Raw genomic sequence first — 21325 nt, forward strand, 5'->3', positions numbered from 1 at the left:
TGACGATACCAGCAGCCGTGTGGCTCATCGTGTCTAAAAACCTTTGAGCCTCTAGCTAAAAAGAGGCATTTGTTTCGTATTGGCTTTCAGAGTGGTTTTTATTTTTTGAGCTGTAATAAATTGGGGAGGAAAGATAAATACAAATAGAGAGCTTGGAGATTTGTAGTTTTTTTTTTCTCTTTTAAAAAAGGTACCCAAAACCAGTCGTTTGACATATAGGGCTACTTCTTGTCTCACGAGAGTCTGGTGGAGCCATTGAGATTATTAAAAACTGCAGTGCTGAGATGTTTATGAGATGGCAGGGCCTGAGTTAAATGCTTTTTTTATTCTCCTCGCTGGCACGACAGCTGGAACCTGTGGCCTGAGACACAGAAAGCCACCTTTGGTCTCCCAGCCCACAAATTGGGGTGCCCATCTGAGGTTCACCTTTGCCTTAGCCTAGTTTCTTTTTTCGTGGAAGCTTAAACTCTGGTATTAATAGTTCCTGGACTTATCCTAAACTGGCACGGAAAAAGTTGTGCTTTTTTGGAACCCCTTCTTCCTCATTCTAGAGGCTTGGGAGCTGATCTATTTACTCGTTTTATTGAAATTTATATCCCAACATTTCCTCCAAGGAGCTCAAAGCGGTGGACGTGGCTCTCGGCCTCCTTATTAAATCCTCAAAACAGCCCTCTGAGGCAAGTTAGGCTGAAAGACAGGGACCGGGACTCAAAATCACCCCTTGAGCTTCTTGTCCAATTGGGGATTCGAACCCTGGTCTCCCAGCTCCCACTCCGACCATAGTTGTGGTGCGGTGAAGGAAAGGGCACTCTGTTCATGTTCAGGGGCACTTCATTCTTCTCCTCATGCTACACTTCTGAAATAAAAAAAATTAAGGTCTTCTATATATAATAAATGTTCATAAATGTACCAAGCAAACACGTACATAAATATATAAACCAAATGTCTGAAGCAGCACAGGAAAACAGCCATGAAGCCATTTTGACTCCCAAACTGACCAAATGTTTTCTCTGCAGTCAAAGGAAAATGGAAAAGCCTCCCCATTGTCTTTTCCTTCACAAACTGCCAGACAGGAGATAAACAATGCACTCAGATTTCTGCTGTAGACCGCCTTTTCTGTGATGTAGGTTTGATGTATCTGGGGGGGTGGTCTTGAACTCCAAGGCAGGCAATTTAAAATGTCTATATAAGGGCAAACACACCTTTGTTCTGGGTCCTCCTTCTTTCCTGCGTGTGAGGGGAGCACCCTGTTGCAACAGATCAATAAAGATCAGGCTTACGAGCTGCTTTGCTTCTCAATATTCTCTGGCTGGCCTCTGTTCTTTTCTCCGACCGACGGAGAACCTACAAAGGACTCTATAAGGGCTCTTGTGTCCCCCATAAGGGAATAAGGACAGATTTTCGTTTATTACACTTCCTAGACAAGAAAACAGGTCCTAGGAACCCAGGGAGGTCTTTATCAGGAGCTTTTTCCCAGCCCTAACTGGGGATGCCACCGGGACTGGAACCCGAGACCTCCTTGTGTAAAATAGATGCTCCACCACCGAGCTGAATCCCTTTCCTGAGAGAGACAAAGCACAGAGTCTGGGTTGGTGGTGGAGTTGGACAGGATACCCGCCATGCAAACATCTTTCCCTCATGTGGTCGATTCTAAAAACATCTCCCTCGGCCTCCTCACTTCAGCTAGCTTTGCATTTCACAGCTTGACAATTTGCTTCACAGTCGGCCGCGGTTTCTCTGGCGTGTGACTGCCCTTGGACCGGGCTGCCAAATGCCGCTGATAATTTATATCGCAGCTCCGAAGCCATTTCGGGAGCCTCCTGCAATAAGGAACCTGCATGGATATATGCATTTTCCTTTAAATAATAATAATATTTTTATTAATAATTTCAATATAACAAATTATCATATCATCTTCATCATTCCCCCCAATTTCCCCCCTCAGTTCCTCTCTCTAATTTTTCAGCACATGTTGTTCCCTGCATATTGTAAAATTGTAAAGATCCTTAAATTGTATGTCTATTATATTAACAGTCAATAAATTTGTGTATGTTTATTCAACACCTGCCAAGGAGTCCAGTTCAATTTGTCGTTTTTTTTTAAGTAGTTGGTAAAAAGTTCCCATTCTTCTTTAAAGTCACAGTTGTCCTTGTCTCGCAGTTTGTAAGTCAAGTTCTGCATAATCCATCAATTTCTCTTGCCACTGTTCTTTTGTCGGGGTTTCCTCATTCTTCCATCCTTGTGCTATTAAGACTCTTGCCGCTGTTGTCGCATACATAAATAAATTCTTTCTTTTCCTTGGCAGGTCTTTTCCTACAATCCCTAACAAAAATGTCTCTGGTTTTTTGTTTTTTTTTACAAATGTTAATTTAAACATTTTATTCGACTCATTATATATCATTTCCCAGAATTTTTTAATTTCTCCACATTCCCACCATATATGGCAAAATGTCCCTTCTTTTTCTTTACACTTCCAACATAGATTTGACCCAGTTTTATACATTATTGCAATCTGTACTGGAGTTATATACCATCTGTACATCACTTTCATATAGTTTTCTTTCAAAAGGGAACAGTCTGTAATTTTAAATCCGTTCTCCACAGTTTTTCCCAATCTTCAAATTGTATAATTACCATATTTTTCGCTCTATAAGACGCACCAGACCACAAGACGCACCTCGTTTTTGGAGGAGGAAAACAAGAAAAAAAAAATTCTGAATCTCAGAAGCCCAAACAGCAAGAGGGATTGCTGCGCAGTGAAAGCAGCAATCCCTCTTGCTCTTCTGGCTTCTGGGATAGCTGCGCAGCCTGCATTCGCTCCATAAGACGCACACACATTTCCCCTTACTTTTTAGGAGGGAAAAAGTGAGTCTTATAGAGCAAAAAATACAGTATGTCCTATATCTTGTGCCCATTTGATCATGACCAATTTCACCTCCTTGTCTTTTGTTTCCCATTCCAGTAAAATACTGCATGCACCTTTCAGCAGCTTCACTTTCCCTTTTAGGATATATGCATTTTCCAATTCATCCCCGAGGCTCGGGCCAGGTGACTTGCTGACTGGGCCACTTTTCTACCGTAGCGGAAAGTCTCTAGGCAAGGCCATCCCAAGACATTTTGACACCTGAGACGAACCACAAAATGGAGCTGCCCCATCCCGCCCGGGAGGAAGGGGGGAGTGAAGATCTCCATCAGGAACAAGGGGGGAAATAAAGATCCACAAGGGTGGGAGGAGAGCAGGAACACTGGGGTGGGGAGTGGGGAGGTTGCCAAAGAGGTGGCAGAGGAGCGCACCACTGCCATTGTTGCCATGTGCCAACAATTACATGCAGCTGTGTTTGTGGACTTTAATTTGTGGGCCCTACCCATGTTTCCTGAGGAGGTTTGGGATAAATATTCTTTGGTGACGAAACCCCAGCAGATTGAGAATTTTGGGGAAATAGGCAGCAAAGTAAAGAATGGAAATACAGTGGACGCTCAGGTTGCAAACGTGATCCGTGCAGGATGTGTGATAGGAATTTTGAGGTCTTAGATATATGGTAATGTTCATAAGTGTACCAACCAAGCACATACATAGATCAGCCCAGGAAGACCAACCTGGAACCATTTTGATTCCTAAACTGAGCAAATGTTTTCTCTGCAAGGTCAAAGTGGGAAACCTCCCCGTTGTCTCTTTCCTCACAAATCCTGTCTTAAGGGCACATTTAAGATATGAATAGGGTGTGACCCTGACCTGGCTCAGGAAATAAGTATTTATCATTACAAAAGACTGGCCAGGCTCCCCAGGAAATCCAATCAAGTAACCTGCCAGACAGGAGATAAACAATATTCAAAATTTCTGTTTCAGACCACCTTTTTTGTGATGTATGTATGATGTTTCTGGGGGTGGTCTTGATCTAAAAGGTAAAGGTACCCCTGCCCGTACGGGCCAGTCTTGCCAGACTCTGGGGTTGTGCGCCCATCTCACTCAAGAGGCCAGGGGCCAGCGCTGTCCGAAGACACTTCCGGGTCACGTGGCCAGCGTGACATCGCTGCTCTGGCGAGCGAGAGCTGCACACGGAAACGCCGTTTACCTTCCCGCTAGAAAGCGGTCCCTATTTATCTACTTGCACCAAAGGGTGCTTTCGAACTGCTAGGTTGGCAGGCGCTGGGACCGAGCAACGGGAGCGCACACTGCCACAGGGATTCGAACCGCCGACCTTTTGATCGGCAAGCCCTAGGCGCTGAGGCTTTTACCCACAGCGCCACCCGCATCCCTGGTCTTGATCTACAGGGTGGTAATTTCAAAAGTCTTTATAAGGCCTTGTACGCCATTTTTCTGGGTCCCTTGTCTCTCCTGCGTGTGAGGGGAACACCCTGTTGCAACAGATCAATAAAGACCAAGCTTACTAGCTGCTTTGCTTCTCAATATTCTCTGGTTGGCCTCTGTTATCTTCTCCTACCAATAGGGAACCTATGTAAGGTCTCTATATGGGCTCTTGGATACCCCATAAGGGAAAAAGGGCAATTTTTGTTTACAACAGATGCACTTTTGCAACCTGCAGTGGTGCGTCTGTGCACACATGGGTTGCGATTTGGCGCTTCTGCGCATGCACGGCTGCCAAAACCCAGAAGTAACCCATTCCAGTACATCCAGGTTTCGACGGTCTGCAACCCGAAAATATGCAACCTGAAGCGTCTGTAACCCGAGGTATGACTGTATAGGCTATTAAACCTTTAAAATATAATCTTCTAAGCTCATTCGAAAGTTTCCCACTTGCGCTAGCATAGAAATGACGCTAAATTTATGAAAGTTAAAAATGGTTTACTTATAAACACTTCAAAGGTCAGGTTCATGTGCTTTACCATACAGCATTCAGAAAACACAGGCAGCAAAACTTAGGTTAGTTCCAAAGTGGTGAAAGGTCCTAAATTATTTGATATAGGAACACAAGAATGGCTTTGTAGAAAAGCCATGCAGTTTAAGCTTGGAGTAACCAGCTCAGACCTTGGTCAAGCTTGGAAGGAGCTAAAACTGCCCTAAGCAAAATCCTGAGAATAAGCATAGCTCATATCGATCTTTATGCTTTACTTCCGCTAACTCAATCAAATGGCCCTTACAAAGTTATTTTAGCCTTCCGTTCACTGAGACTACCCTTATTAATAATAAGACAAAAATGGGAATTTATAAAAACAAAAATCATACCCACAAGGGTTTCTTTGCACATGGACAGAGGGAGGAAAACAATAGACTTTCTTTCCTTCCTCCCAAGTTGAGGAAGAGTGACCTAGCCAAGCCTGGCAGGACAGCTTACTCTATGGCATTAACCCCTTCATGCATTAGTTGGACTTTAGCATTTTGGTTATATGAGGCTGGTTATCCTACCACCAGAATGTTTATTGTTGGGGACTAACAATGGGGAAGATAATTTCCCCTTCATTTTCCTGCTTTTAAGTCATTTGGCTGCCGTATGAAAGAAAAGCTGTACCAGATGCGAACCTTTGTCCAAGTCTGCCTCTTCATCTTACTTTAAAGATAACCTTGTGCTGTAACTCTCCTCTGCGCTGCAGCTTGAGGACACAAATGGATCACTGCCATCCAGGGCAGCGGCTTCTTTTTCTAAAAATAATTTTCCCAGAAGTCTTTACAATTTATCACACGCTTCTGTGAGAAAACGTCTTCGTACCACTGCTTCTCTTTAAAGTCTCTGCCAATGTCAGCTACATAAAAAAAAGCTTTTGGCTTTGTGACTCTCCAGGAAACCAAAAGGTTAGGCAGATTTCTGTGACTTCAAGAAAAAACAACCCTGTTTTTGAATAAACAGAAGAGGACAAAGGCTAACACCCTGTTTGAACAGTCACGCTGTGGCAGATGTCACAAAGCTCCAAAGCACCATTCAGTCTTTTGTGGCATAATATTTTAAAAAATCCTGTATATATGTATGCAGGATGTTGCTGATTCCCCTAAAATGAGGATGTATGAGAAGAGAGCACAGTGCAATGATAAGAACATAAGAAGAGCCTGCCGAATCAGGTCAGAGGCCAATCTAGTCCAGCATCCTGTTTTCACAGTGGCCAAACGCCTGTGGAAATCCCCAAAACACTCTCCCCTCTTGTGATGCCCAGGAACTGGAGGCCCAGAGATCTCCCTGGCTACTGTAATAAACATAAATCTGCCGTTATTCCCTTATGGGGGACACAAGAGCCCTTATAGAGTCCTTTGTAGGTTCTCCATCGGTCGGAGAAAAGAACAGAGGCCAACCAGAGAATATTGAGAAACAAAGCAGCTAGTAAGCCTGATCTTTATTGATCTGTTGCAACAGGGTGTTCCCCTCACATGCAGAAAAGGAAGAGGACCCCAAACAAAGGTGTGCCCGCCCTTATATAGACATTTTATATTGCCCGCCTTGGAGTCCAAAACCACCCCCAGAAACATCATACATACATCACAGAAGGGGTGTGGCTCAAGACCCCCCCCGATACATCATACCTACATCACAGAAAAGGTGGTCTACAACAGAAATCTGAGTGCGTTGTTTATCTCCTGTCGTTGTTTACCTCCTGTCTGGCAGGTTACCTGTTAATGCTTACTTGATTGGATACCCTGGGGAGCCTGGCCAGTCTTTTGTAATGACAAGTACTTGGTTCCTGAGCCATGTCACAGGCTCACCCAATTCATACACAGATATATGCTTAAGACAGGATTTGTGAACAAAAAGACAATGGGGAGGCTCCCCCACCTCCAGTTTGGGAGTGAAAATGGTTTCAGAGCGGTCCTCCTGTACTGCTCCAGACATGTGGTCCACACATCTATGTATGCGCTTGGTTGGTACATTTATGAACATTTAATATATTCTTTATTTCACTACTTTCCTTTAATCACCCAATAAAATAGTTTAAATTGGTGCCAGCCAAGCATGGCTTTAAACAGCTTCATCATTGGAACTGGTGAGACACACTCATATTTCAAGGCTGTCAAGCCAGGTTAGTTGAAATGCTCTTTTCCTGCACATACTGCATTCAAACGCAGTTCACAATGGGCATAAATTAACAATGGCATCACACCTAACAATATTGCATAACAATCAAGTTTATTACAAAAAAAAGATGCAACTAACTAAAATCTATAAAATAATGGAACAAAGGGAGGAATCATAGAATCATGGAATTGTAGGGTTGGAAATTGTTATAAGTATTTTAAGGTCACATATATATATATATATATATATATATATATATATATGCAGGTTTTGGTGTCCTCGGGTGTCTTCCCGTGTAAAAGTTGGGGTGTCTAGGCGACGTTTCGACGAGGTCTCACTCGTCATCTTCAGGCTGGTGCTTTCGGCTTCTTGTTACTGGAACAGAGCAGGATCTCAGTGTTTGAGTTCCTATAAATACTGTTGAGGGGGTGTGGTGTATAGCCTCCAATGTTCTGGGCAGAGAGGAAGTTCCCAGGCTAGTGTGCCTTTTCTTCTTTTGTTCCTTTGCACCAGCCTGAAGATGACGAGTGAGACCTCGTCGAAACGTCGCCTAGACACCCCAACTTTTACACGGGAAGACACCCGAGGACACCAAAACCTGCATTCCTGTACCCGTGAAAATCTACGAAAGCATATATATATATATATATATGCAGGTTTTGGTGTCCTCGGGTGTCTTCCCGTGTAAAAGTTGGGGTGTCTAGGCGACGTTTCGACGAGGTCTCACTCGTCATCTTCAGGCTGGTGCTTTCGGCTTCTTGTTACTGGAACAGAGCAGGATCTCAGTGTTTGAGTTCCTATAAATACTGTTGAGGGGGTGTGGTGTATAGCCTCCAATGTTCTGGGCAGAGAGGAAGTTCCCAGGCTAGTGTGCCTTTTCTTCTTTTGTTCCTTAATTACTTGAGGGATATCTTGAGTGATTTCTTGAGTGATATCCTGAGTACCACTTAGGTGGGTCATTAGGTGTGGATTAGTTGCTAAAGTCTTTGTGTCTTGACCTCTTGAACTTTGTGAAGAGTTTTTCTGAGAAGATGGCTGTACTGCACTTAGTTGTGCTCTGGCTTGGCTTCGTGTATAGGGGCGAGCTGTGGTTTTGTGGCCTGTGTCAGCCAGATCTGTGTAGGGATTGCAGGGGGGTGCAGCATCCGGAGGTGCCACCATGGTTTGGCTACTGGATGGTGTCTGTAATTTATCTGTGGAGAGGGTCTGGGTTTGGGTCTGGTGTGGTTGGTTGGTGAGCTTCGATGTTGTATCTCTCTTCACACAAGTGCCCATTAATGAAGCCTTGACAGCCATTCAAAACAAATACAATCCCCCCGAATACATCTTGGACCTGACCAACCACTGCCTAACCAACACGTACTTCATCCACAATGGACAAAGATACAAACAGATAGAAGGAGCACCTATGGGATCACCCCTCTCACCGGTCATCGCAAACCTGTACATGGAACACTTTGAAACCAATGCTTTAGACAAGTCAGAACACAAACCCAAACTTTGGCTCAGATATGTTGACGACACCTTTGTAATTTGGCCACACGGGAAGGAAAAACTGGATAGCTTCCTCACACATCTCAACAGCCTACACCCCAAAATACAATTCACTATGGAAATAGAAGCCAACAACCAACTTCCCTTCCTTGACGTCCTAATCTACAAAAAACCTGATGGCTCCCTAGGACACACTATCTACCGGAAAAAAACACACACCAACCGCTACTTACATGCACAATCACACCACCACCCTGCACAAATAAACTCCGTAGCCAAGACTCTCATCTCCAGAACCAAACGCCTGGCTGACAAAGACCACTTGACAACTGAGTTACAGAATCTCTCAAATGTGTTAATTGCCAATGGATACCAGCAAAACAGGGTTACGAAGCTAATCCAAAAAGAAACACCCCCCAAAAACCAAGACACAGAAGAAAACAATGGCATGGCCCTCCTTCCTTATATCAAGGGCACTACAGATAAAATTAGCAAAATCCTCCATAAACACAATATCAAAACAGCCTTTTGCACCAACCAAAAAATAGCCAATATCCTCAGAAACCCCAAGGATAAAATCCAGTTGGAAAACCAAGGGGTCTATGAAATACCCTGCAAAGTCTGCCCAGCCACGTACATTGGACAAACAAACAGACGAATAAATGCACGTATCGCAGAACACAAGAATGCCGTCAAAAAAGAAGAAAAAACTTCCTCTCTTTTCCAACACATGAAAGAAACAGGACACGAAATTAATTTTGCAGATTCCAAATTGCTCTTTAACATGGAACATCACCACAAGAGAATAATCATGGAAGCCATCGAGATAGAGAAACACCCTCACAACATGAACAAGCGTGACGACACATCCCGCTTGCCAGACATCTGGAAATTAGCCCTCCCCACAAAAACTGACACCAGATCCAGAGGCACACAGAACGCCATCACCAACCAACCACACCAGACCCAAACCCAGACCCTCTCCACAGATAAATTACAGACACCATCCAGTAGCCAAACCATGGTGGCACCTCCGGATGCTGCACCCCCCTGCAATCCCTACACAGATCTGGCTGACACAGGCCACAAAACCACAGCTCGCCCCTATACACGAAGCCAAGCCAGAGCACAACTAAGTGCAGTACAGCCATCTTCTCAGAAAAACTCTTCACAAAGTTCAAGAGGTCAAGACACAAAGACTTTAGCAACTAATCCACACCTAATGACCCACCTAAGTGGTACTCAGGATATCACTCAAGAAATCACTCAAGATATCCCTCAAGTAATTAAGGAACAAAAGAAGAAAAGGCACACTAGCCTGGGAACTTCCTCTCTGCCCAGAACATTGGAGGCTATACACCACACCCCCTCAACAGTATTTATAGGAACTCAAACACTGAGATCCTGCTCTGTTCCAGTAACAAGAAGCCGAAAGCACCAGCCTGAAGATGACGAGTGAGACCTCGTCGAAACGTCGCCTAGACACCCCAACTTTTACACGGGAAGACACCCGAGGACACCAAAACCTGCATTCCAGTACCCGTGAAAATCTACGAAAGCAAATATATATATATATATATATATATATATGAATTAAATGTTCATAACTGTATATATAAACCACATGTCTGAAACCCCACAGATTAGGTCCTGAACAAATTGACCTCAAATATTTCTCTGCAAGGTGAAAGTGGGAAACCTCCCCATTGTCTCTTTCCTCACAAATCCTGCCTTAAGGGCACAATCAAGATATGAACAGGGTGTGAGCCTGTGACCTAGATCCAGGATTAAGTAGTTATAATAACCCACATAATGCAATCAGGTACTGGTAACTTGCAAGACAGGAGTTAAACAACACACTCATATTTCTGTTGTAGAACACCTTTTCTGTGATGCATGTATGATGTTTCTGGGGGTGATCTTAGACTCCAGGGTGGGCAATTTAAAATGTCTATACAGTCATACCTCATGTTACGTTTGCTTCAGGTTGTGTGCTTTCAAGTTGTGTCCTCTGACAACCCGAAAGTACCGGAAAGGGTTACTTCCGCGTTTTGCCACTCGCGCATGCGCAGATGCACAAAATGACGTCATGTGCATGCACAGAAGCGGCGAACTGTGACCTGTGTGTGCGCAGACACGCAGATGTGGGTTGCGTTCTTTTCAGGTTGCGAACAGGCCTCCAGAACGCATCCCGTTTGCAACCAGAGGTACCACTGTATAAGGGCTTGCATGCATGGCTCTGGGTCCTTCTCCTCTCCTGCTTGTGGTTGTGAGCACCCTGTTGCAACAGTTCAATAAATATCAGGCTTACTAGCTGCTTTGCTTCTCAATATTCTCTGGTTGGCCTCTGTTATTTTCTCCTACTGATAGAGAACCTACAAAAGGACTCTATATGGGCTCTTGGTACCCCATAAGGGAAAAGGAGCAGTTTTTTTACTTATATCAGAAAGGAACCCTAGTCCAACCCACAACAGTGTCACACTATTATGATAGTTCCATCAGAGCAAGCATTTCTCTTCCCCTTGCATGCTGTTCTGGGGTTTCTATTGACCCCCTCAGGGCTTCTTGGTGGGGAGGAACATTATGACACATGGGGCAGTAGAGCGGGGAGTCCCCATTGTGTTAGTGAAACCTGGGCTGGCTCCATCTAGTGCAACTGTTTATATATTCAAAACAAAAAAAAATCCTTCCAGTAGCACCTTAAAGACCAACTAAGTTAGTTCTTGGTATGAGCTTTCGTGTGCATGCACACTTCTTCAGATACACACTTTATCTATATATATATTGTTTATATATTATTATTATTATTTATTACTGTTTATTAACTGCATTTATATCCCACCTTTTCCTCCAAGGAGCTCAAGGTGACGTACATGCATCGCTTCTTGGCCTTTTGGCTAAGATCAAGTGTAGTATCAAGGTGACGTACATGCTTCCGCTCCCCTCATTTAATCCCCAGGAGAACCTAGGGGAGGAGGCTGTGTGCCTTTCCAATGGTGTGTGGAGCAAATCCCAGTTCTAGTTCAGTGCTTTGCATACACTGATCCAGCGGGTGCCCTGTGAGTTCCCATTGAGAAGCAAGCGCCACCGAGTTCAGCAAGGCATTTGCTCTCAAGTATTTACTCATTTTATTAATTATTTCATAAAATGTATACATTTAAAAAAATGTATACAATTTTTTTTAACTGTTAGAATACGCAGAGTTAGCAGGGATGACCATTAGAAGAAGAAATCAAATGGTGAAAAATATATTTTTTAATGAATATATGAAAATGCATTCTAAACAAACAACCCAGCAGGATGGTAATATTTTCAACAGGGTAAGAAAAAACTAATGTGTATTATAAGCAGTTGCAATAGATGGCGTGAACCAAGAAACGTGGAAAAAAGAGGAGGCAAAAGGAAACATGGAAGGAGAGGATGGGGAATCAGAGGAGGAAAACTTTCTGGTTTTCAATTTATTTTCCAATATCTTAAAATTGTTATTTCTTTTCTATTTCAGAGTTTTCTTCTTTGTGGTCTTTGTATTTTTTCGTTCATTTCCTAGATATGGAATTGTATTAGAAATGCAAATAAAATAATACTAATAATACTAATAATGATTACCATTCCCCCTGGCAAATAGAAGGGGAAGAAATGGAGGCAGTAAGAGATTTTACTTTCTTGGGTTCCATGATCACTGCAGATGGTGACAGCAGTCATGAAATTAAAAGATGCCTGCTTCTTGAGAGAAAAGCAATGACAAGCCTAGACAGCATCTGAAAAAGCAGAGACATCACCTTGGCAACAAAGGTCCATATAGTTGAAGCTATGGTTTTCCCAGTAGTGATGTATGGAAGTGAGAGCTGGACCATAAAGAAGGCTGATTGCCGAAGAATTGATGCTTTTGAATTCTGGTGCTGGAGGAGACTCTTGAGAGTCCCATGGACTGCAAGAAGATCAAACCTCTCCATTCTGAAGGAAATCAGCCCTGAGTGCTCCCTGGAAGGACAGATCCTGAAGCTGAGACTCCAATACTTTGGCCTCCTCATGAGAAGAGAAGACTCCCTGGAAAAGACCCTGATGTTGGGAAAGATGGAGGGCACAAGGAGAAGGGGACGACAGAGGACGAGATGGTGGGACAGTGTTCTTGAAGCTACCAGCATGAGTTTGACCAAACTGCGGGAGGCAGTGGAAGACAGGAGGGCCTGGTGTGCTCGGGTCCAGGGGGTCACGAAGAGGCGGACACGACTAAACAACTAAACAACAACAAAATACTAATAATATTTATATAGGTAAAGGGACCCCTGACCATTAGGTCCAGTCATGACCAACTCCGGGGTTGCAGCGCTCATCTCGCTTTATTGGCCGAGGGAGCCGGCGTACAGCTTCCGGGTCATGTGGCCAGCATGACTAAGCCGCTTCTGGCGATCCAGAGCAGCGCATGGAAACGCCGTTTACCTTTCCGCTGGAGCGGTACCTATTTATCTACTTGCACTTTGACGTGCTTTCAAACTGCTAGGTTGGCAGGAGCAGGGACTGAGAAACGGGAGCTCACCCCGTCGCGGGGATTCGAACCGTCGACTGTCTGATCGGCAAGTCCTAGGCTCTGTGCTTTAACCCACAGCGCCACCCGCATCCCATAATATTTATATAGTGGTTTACAAAAAGATAAAACATTAAAATCAAGGAAAGCCAACAGCTTTTAAAACATTCTAAAGTTTAAAGTATGTGTTCCCAAGTGAGAAAATGGCCGCCCCTTCACTGCCCCATCTTTCCCAGAACCTTTTGGGAGGGAATTTCCCATCATGCCCTTCTTCCCCAGCATCTTTGGGAAGAGGCAATTTCCCAGCATCCCTCTGGGGCTTCTGCCTTCGCAGCCTTCTCTTCCCCCCTCCCCCTGAGCCAGCCCGTTGCTAGGACGCTGCTTCCCCCACCTTCTTCCCGGCCTCTGTTTGGCTGACAAACCCACGTGACGCAGCGCTGCCTTGCCATTGGTTCCGAGGAGCCGCGTGGCTTTCGACCCGGTGGAAGCCCGAAGGGCGGGGCCGGAGCGGGACTGCGGTTGCTAGGCGACGGGGAGAGGGAGCGCGGCCTACTCCTCTCCGAAGCCTCGGGAAGCGGAGCGGGTAAGCCGGGTCGGTGGGTTCCCCTTCCCCCGAAGCCCGAGGGAAGTGGGAGCAGGAGCAGGAGAGGCTTTCCCGAAAGAAAGCTGCCTCTTGCGGGCTGCACACCCTGGTGGCTGTAACGTGGGGGCGGGGGGGAGGGAAAGGCACTCTGCACATGCTCAGAGGGGTGTTGGTTTTCCTCCAGGCACCTTTCCTGCCCCCTTTCTCTCGCCTCAAGACTGACTGACCCACGACGGGCAAGAAATTCAACAGGTGAGGTAATTGCTCTCTCTTCACCTGTTGGGTTTCTGCCTGTGCAGAAATGGTGCTGCAGCCAAGCTTGGAAAGTCGCAGAGAACCTCCTCGGGAAGCTGCAGCCTGGGAGCAGCCTCCACCCCCTGCAACAGGCAAGGGTGGTGGGTTTTCGAGCTCCACCCTTGGGCTAAAGATTCCTGCATTGCAGGGGGTTGGACTAGATGACCCTCGGGGTCCCTTCCAACTCTGCAGCTGGTTCTAGGAAACGGGGCCACGGAGCAGTGTGTTGACAGGTGGAGGGAAGAGCTTGTGAACCCGAAGCACATTCTGATACTCCAAGCAGTAGCTGGGAGGGTCAGAATGTAATGGCCAGCTGAAGCCGCAATCAATCCCCTGGCTGTGGTTATGAGACTAGACTTTAGTCAGGGAGAACATGCTCACCCATTGGCACGCATGGTTGGAGGAGGGTCAGCCTGACAATATGAATTGTCAGGAGGATTTTCATAAGGAATGGGGAAATGTATAATCTATCTTAAAAACCATTGTAAAAAGCTAAAATCTTTAGTGGGATCGGAATAACAATTGTAGTTTAATGGTGAATTATGGACAGAATGGAGATGCAAAAGATTTGGATTGTTATAAAAGATGCAGGAGGAAAGTGCTAACAATCGGAGCCACGAAGGGGAGGAGGGAAGTCCAGGAGATTCTGTGGAATCTTGATCTATATTGTATGTTGATACGTTATTGTAAAATTTTAATGTGAAAAACCCAAATAAATAGATTTACAAAAATAAAGAATTGTCAGGAGCTGCCAGCAGGAAGCTGGATTCTGAAGCGAGATCATTTTTTATGATTTGGAAAAGCTAATTTTGATTGAAAGCAACGCTTTATTTCTTATGTGCTGTTTTGTATAGCTCTTCACATTGTAATTGCAGGTTGTGCTACTACAAGAGTCGTCCGACATTTATGATGGGAGACGTTCTCGCTTACGAAGCGGAGCTACTTGGAATGGTGAAGGAGGTGTGTTTTTCTCTTCAAAGGGACTGCTTGTTTAACATTTGCTGAACTTGTGCAGTTTGGTCCAGAATTGCTGAGATGATGATGATAATTTTATTATTTGTACCCTGCTCACCTGGCTGGGTTGCCAGTCAAAAGCATATTAAAACATCAAACTTTAAAAAGTAAACAGCACAATTTTTGTTTCGTTTTGTTGTTGTTTTTAAGGGGAAAAAGTGATTTTAATTTTTATCATCTACAATACTGTCTTATTTATTTTGTAGTACGTACAGTACATCGGTTTTTGCTTTCATTTTATGGATCAATGGTCTCGTTAGATAGTAAAATTCACATTAAATCAGCACAATTATTGTTGATGTGAAATCGTCCTACGTCTCTTGAAAAGATAATCAAGATACAAATAATAGAAAATACAGAACTGAACCTCAAAATGTAGGTTTAAGGCAGAAAATTGGGTGGTGGTGGGGAATGCAGACGATTACTGCAATATATATAAATATGGTATTTTAATCATTCCCATATATGTTCCTGAGGCCTATAACATATAAATGAAGTCTGAAATGCAGTCATCTAATTCAAAGAACCAACAGTAATCCTGAAAACCAAAGCTCTTATGACCAGCAATAATACTGAGAACCAGACACATTTCAACCCACTAGGGATCTTCCTCAGTGGTCAATATACAAACCTCAATGCAGTCACTGGAAGTGAATCATTGACTGGTCTGTATAGACATCATGCTCTGAACTTATCTTATCCATAGAATTTGTGTGCACGTACAGTAAGTCTGAAAATGTAGTAGGTTGATATGGAGGTCATGTTTTTCTAGTGCCCAGTCATGTGTATTGCTACGGCTTTCTCCAGTTTTCTAGCTATCAAAGGTCAGGCATCCAAACAGGTTTCTGTTCTGTTGCCTTAATCCATTGTTGCTTGTCTTTTAATGAGAATTATTGCAGATTTTCTTCTAACTTCTTGTTTGCAGTATTTGGAGTTTGCAGAATTTGAAGATACAGTGAAAACATTTACAAAGGAATGCAAAATAAAAGGGAAACCATTACCTAAAACTGGGGGTAGTTCAGTGAAGGACTCCAAGGCTCTGATAATTCAGGTAACATTTCTCTTTTTTGTGAAATTAGTGCTTCATCTATATGGGAGCCCTATTACAGTTAAAATCCAAGTTTTTTTTCTGCTCAGGTTTGCCTGTGGTAGTCCACACCTCGCCACATTGAGGGTGATCCCTTAGTTCAAATCTGCTTTCCCCTGTCCATGCTGGAAGGGATTCCCATTTGGGATGTCCTCACTCATCACTTAAAGCCCACTCCTAAGTTCTGCCAAGTAGTGAACTGCCCTGGGATCTTCAGGTGGTATACAAATTTAATTAATTAAATAATAATAATAATAATAATAATAATGGTAATAGTAGGGGTGAGGAACATTTTTGTTAGGTGGTTGACAGGTTTCTTAAGTGCCTGTACCACATTGTGCTACCTGTACTATTTGGATTTGGCACAGAAATGGTGCCCTGACTTAGGTTCTCTTGATCAGCCTTTATTTACGCTGTTGAGCAGATTGGTCCATGAAGAATCTTGGAAGGGGATTTTCTGGAACTGAACAGTTTCAGTACAAGTGATTTCATCTTTAACATCGCGTAGGAAGTGAGATATTAAATACGTAACTTCTCTCTTTTCTTCTTCTCTTTGGAAGGATCTACTCACGTCCTTCACTGATGGAGACCAGGATGTTTTCTTTGAACTGTGGGAAGAAAATATCCCCTCCTCAATCCGAGACAATGAAGCTGTTGCTCAGAAGCTAGAGTTCTATCTTCACATCCATTTTGCCATCTATCTGTTAAAACACAGTGTAGGAAAACCTGTATGTTTCTTTTTTAAAAATAAGTTTGTCCTTATAGATTTTTACTCTTATCTTTTCTTAAGTGAGTGGAGAAGGCTGTGATTCAGTCAACAGCTGAGATAAATAACCCATTGGTTTCACCCCTTTTCCAGTTTCAGTTAGGCTTGTGGCTTTCGCCTAGTTCTCACTAAGATGGTTAGAGTGTCCAAGTTAGGTCTTCTGACTATGTGCTTCTCTATACAAACAATAACTCTGTAGAGAAAATTAGAAGGGTTCTAGCTAACCCTGACAGCTTGGCTTTCTTTGTAGAGGGATTTATTTTTTTAATATTTTTTTTAGGATCATTCAGTTGGGAGCTCTCACCTGCAGTTCATAATGGTTCAGCCCAGATCTAGACTGCATTCAGGGATGAATGGCTCCTAGCCACAGGCTTATGGGCTTACTCCTCCCCTTCTTGTGTGTAGGAGAGGAGGAGATTAGAAGCTTCTGCTTCTGGCTACCAACAAATCATAGTTAGCCATTAATGTCTAGATGCACAGATTTCCCAGACTATGGTTAATAATAATATTATAATAATTTATTAATTATACTCTGCCCATCTGGCCTGGTTTCCCCAGCCACTCTGGGTGGCTAACTACCGAATATAAAAAACAATACAGCACCAAACATTAAAAACTTCCCTAAACAGGGCTGCCTTCAGTTGTCTTTTAAAAGTAAAATACCGGTAGTTGCTTATTGCCTTGACATCTGCTGGGAGGGCATTTCACAGGGCAGGTGCCACTACCGAGAAGGCCCTCTGCCTGGTTCCCTGTAACCTCGTTTCTAACAGGGAGAGAACCACCAGAAGGCCCTCGGAGCTGGACCTCAGTGTCTGGGCTGGATGATGGGGGTGGAGATGCTCCTTCAGGTATATAGGACTGAGGCCGTTTTGATCCTGGTGGGGCATCTTGGTTTGTGGATAAGGAGAGAAGTGAGTGCATAGACCTTCGTCTCCATGGTGCCCATTCCTGATCCTCAAAACCATGGGTTTACCATGTGAGTAACAAACCTTACGATGCACTCTTAAACACACTAGGGAATAAGCCGCACTGAACACAGTAAGCATGCAAAGGATTTCACCGAGTCCTGTCGCCCATTATGCAAGTGTAAAGTACTTTTGGGTGAGTTGCATTCCCAAATTCCTGCTCCTTCATGCCCTCCCGGATGGCGAGATGGTTAGGTAACTGTGTCTCCACAGGAGTCACTATTTGCTCAGCAGTGACAATGGATACATAAAGTTTTTACCAACTGTTTAGGATTAGTTTGAAAGGAAGCAATATAAGCTTAATAGTACTTGTGTAGCACACAGTAAAAAAAATAATAGGGCAGTCTGTTTTGGCAATAAAGCACCAAAATATCCCAGTGGCTCTGAAGAGTCAGTTTGGATGGCTCAATAAGATCACCTGCAGGCTGCCTGCAGTATTTAATAGGTGAGAATTGATGTCTTCTAGAAATAGAGAGTCTTGCTGTGTGATCCTTTGCTTTCTCTTTGTTTGGGTCCCTGCTCAATTTAAACTGCTGGACAGGTGTTATAGTGCTATTGGCTACTCAAAATTGCAGGTATTTAAAGATACTTTGTCAAAAAAACTGGAGAACAAAATACTCACTGCATCTCTACTGCTCCCAGTAGATCTGAAATGATACTAAAAAAAATCCCATTGTTGGTTTCACCGGAAGACTGCTGTGCCGTTTTTGAAACCAGAGAAACGTCAGAGAGTAGAAACTTGATAATAGGCGAGATGCAAGTTGCAGAAGTAGTTGTGTTTAATAATACTTAGGATTTACATAGTCTTTTAGGTTTGTTGAAAAGTACTTCACGTATATTATCTTAGTAATGCTTCCAAAAACCCAGAATTTTTGATTAACACTGCATTTGTAGTTGAGGGGACTGAGGCTAAGCGGGAGGCGTAAAGGTAAAGGTACCCCTGCCCGTACGGGCCAGTCGTGTCCGACTCTGGGGTTACACGCCCATCTCGCTTAAGAGGCTGGGGGCCAGCGCTGTCCGGAGACACTTCCGGGTCATGTGGCCAGCGTGACAAAGCTGCTCTGGCGAGCCTGCACCAGCGCAGCACACGGCAACGCCGTTTACCTTCCCGCTATAAAGCGGTACCTATTTATCTACTTGCACTTAAGAGTGCTTTCGAACTGCTAGGTGGGCAGGAGCTGGGACCGAGCGACGGAAGCTCACCCCACCGCGGGGATTTGAACCGCCGACCATACGATCGGCAAGTCCTAGGCGCTGAGGTTTTACCCACAGCGCTACCCGCGTCCAAGCGGGAGGCTTACTTAAGTCCATTTAGTGAATTCGTGGTAGATGAGAGAGATTGGAATGGGGGACTTACTGAATGGTGGCTATGCAGCCACTGTGCTTTAGTAGTGCAATCTGCTTCCTCCATTTCTGCCATCCTGGTTCCATGCACATCGCTTATGGGAAAGGGTGACTGACATAGAACTCAAGCACCTGGTGTTGTGTTTGAGGATAAAATAAGTTTGGAGGCCTCTGCACCAATTGATATATAAAACCAAGATTTCCACCACAAGTTCTGTCATGCTTCTTTCCAGGTTGCTGACTTGTGTTTCTTCGTTTTTTTAGAACAAAGCAGCTTTGGATGAAAGAGTTACACGTTTTAAAACCTATTTGGAGACCAAAGGGGCAGCACTGAGCCAAACTACAGAATTCCTTCCATTCTATGCCCTACCTTTTGTTCCCAACCCTATGATCCACCCATCTTTCAAAGAACTTTTCCAGGTATGTACTAAGTGGCTTCTAGTCATGGTGGCTGAATCCTACCCCCAGGATCAGCAGCAATAGGATGTGGATATTTGTTTATCTTACTCATTTAACAGAAATTCTATACTGCTTAACTGCGGAAAAGCCCCGAATGCTTTTAGGGTTTTCAAAGAATACAAAATACACAAATTATCAATAAAATCTGCTGCTATGGGTGGATGGGACTGTTGAAGGTTGGTTGCTGCACTTCAGTATAGATAGGTGAAAATATAAATGATTAAAAAATGGTCATGAAAAATCTTTAAAATTGTTAAAAATGAGGTTATAAAAAAGCAAAATTAGTAAAATCAGTATTCAAATATATATATTCTAAGTGAACATTATAGATTAAAATACATGTCACCTTTACATGTTGGGCATGCTTGCCTAAACAGAAAGGTATTTAGCAGGCAACGAAAGGATTCCAGCGAAGGTGTTTACCAAATGTAAGCAGGCAGGGAGTTCCACAGTGTAGAAGCTGCCACCAGTCCCTGCGAGGAAACATTATGCTGGACTAGGGAGGCCTTTGGTCTAATCTTACATTCCAAATCACAAGGAATGATGGCTTCTCTGTCAGGAGTGAGGGATGCAGTATTAATTTTTAGCTCAGCAATGCTTAAAAATTGTAGAATGCCCAAAATTGTTGAAGAACCCCAGGTGCCTGACGGATCAAAATATGTTTAAATAGACTTGATCTTAGCCAAAAGAATATTAATGGCCCAAAAATGGAAACAAGAGGAATTACCGACCTTGAGCGAGTGGAGAATGAAACTTATGGACTATGCAGAATTGGATAAAATGACTGGAAAAATTAGATATCAGAAAGATCACAAATTCATTGAGGACTGGGGAAAGTTTACGGAATATCTGAAAACTATATGTGATAAACAGACAACACTAGTGGGTTTTAAAGAGGCTTTGTGATAATACAAGGTATATTGTAAGAATGAAACTGAGATGGAAGGTTAATATCAAATCGGCAATACTACATAGAAAATGCGTAAAGATATGAAAAATGGATGATTGAGGGAGGTGCTGGTGGAAGTTCAAAAAATTGTAAATTTGTAAACATGGTTGTCAAAATTATTTGTAAAAGAAAACTTAATAAAAATTTATTAAAAAAAATATATATGTTTAAATAGTTGCCAAACAAGAGAGAAAAACAGCCAGGGTGCAAGCTGTCCATTGCCTTTAAAATCCGCTTGCTGAGTCTGCTGCAAAAATGGCCACCTCTTCTTGTCAGAAGGCCAGCTGTGACTGGATGTAAAGGACCTCTCTCTGGAGGGCATTCAGCATCTGGTGTTGTGGCCAGAAAGGCCTTTTCCCACATGCTCAACTGTTGTGTCTCAGGACTCACACTTCCTCTTGTCCCATTGCTTTCCTCCAGGGAAAACAGCTCTTCAGCGCTCAGTCGGAGCAAATAGCAATTTGGATTTTCTTCAGATGGACGTTTGCTCCAGTTTAGCACTAAAGAGTGGATTTTCCCTGGGAAAGGAGTGGGGAACATGGACAAGAACTTAAAATTACTGATCTGAATAGCTGGCTAGGTACATATGAGTCCATCTCCTGATTCCAGACTGTTTAGGGTTTGGCAGGTTAAAATTAGCACTTTTTGGACTTGTGAACATATTGGTAACCAGATAAGATTTTTTAATATTGGAGGAATATGTTCAATATGCTTTTTCCCAATTCAAACTCTGACGGGTCTGTTTTGAACCAGTTTCCAAGTATTTTTCAAGAGACCACAGTACCCTATCCAAGTTAGCTGTTACTAAGACCTTTAAAGACTGTGACTCATTAGGACACAATCTGCTTAGATTTCGGTATACACTATTGTCAACAAGGTTTTCCTG

At 43.5% G+C, this 21325-nt stretch overlaps 1 protein-coding gene and 1 long non-coding RNA gene across 6 annotated transcripts in view; one reads left to right on the plus strand and one right to left on the minus strand.

Annotated features, from left to right (window-relative positions):
* Positions 1-566: 566 nt before the first annotated feature.
* LOC309370060 lies at positions 567-13325 on the minus strand. The gene is made up of 2 exons (XR_014168401.1): positions 13218-13325; positions 567-856 (listed from the first exon to the last, which is right to left on the minus strand). It is a non-coding gene; the product is annotated as an uncharacterized lncRNA (long non-coding RNA).
* A 112-nt stretch (positions 13326-13437) lies between these two features.
* Positions 13438-21325, plus strand: part of ARMC9 (armadillo repeat containing 9) — an 88783-nt gene continuing 80895 nt past the window's right edge. For 2 of the 5 annotated variants that reach the window (XM_081910917.1, XM_081910920.1), the window contains exons 1-5: positions 13438-13561; positions 14731-14815; positions 15795-15920; positions 16517-16684; positions 19296-19451. In XM_081910917.1, the coding sequence (XP_081767043.1) occupies positions 14762-14815; positions 15795-15920; positions 16517-16684; positions 19296-19451 (504 nt within the window). In that variant the 5' untranslated portion in view covers positions 13438-13561; positions 14731-14761. Of the gene's footprint in view, positions 13562-13715; positions 13814-14730; positions 14816-15794; positions 15921-16516; positions 16685-19295; positions 19452-21325 lie in introns of those variants that run through there. The other 3 variants (XM_081910919.1, XM_081910921.1, XM_081910918.1) reach the window with 3 other exon arrangements.

This window comes from Podarcis melisellensis (assembly GCF_964234715.1).
Source record: "Podarcis melisellensis genome assembly, chromosome: 5".
Lineage (NCBI taxonomy): Eukaryota > Metazoa > Chordata > Lepidosauria > Squamata > Lacertidae > Podarcis > Podarcis melisellensis.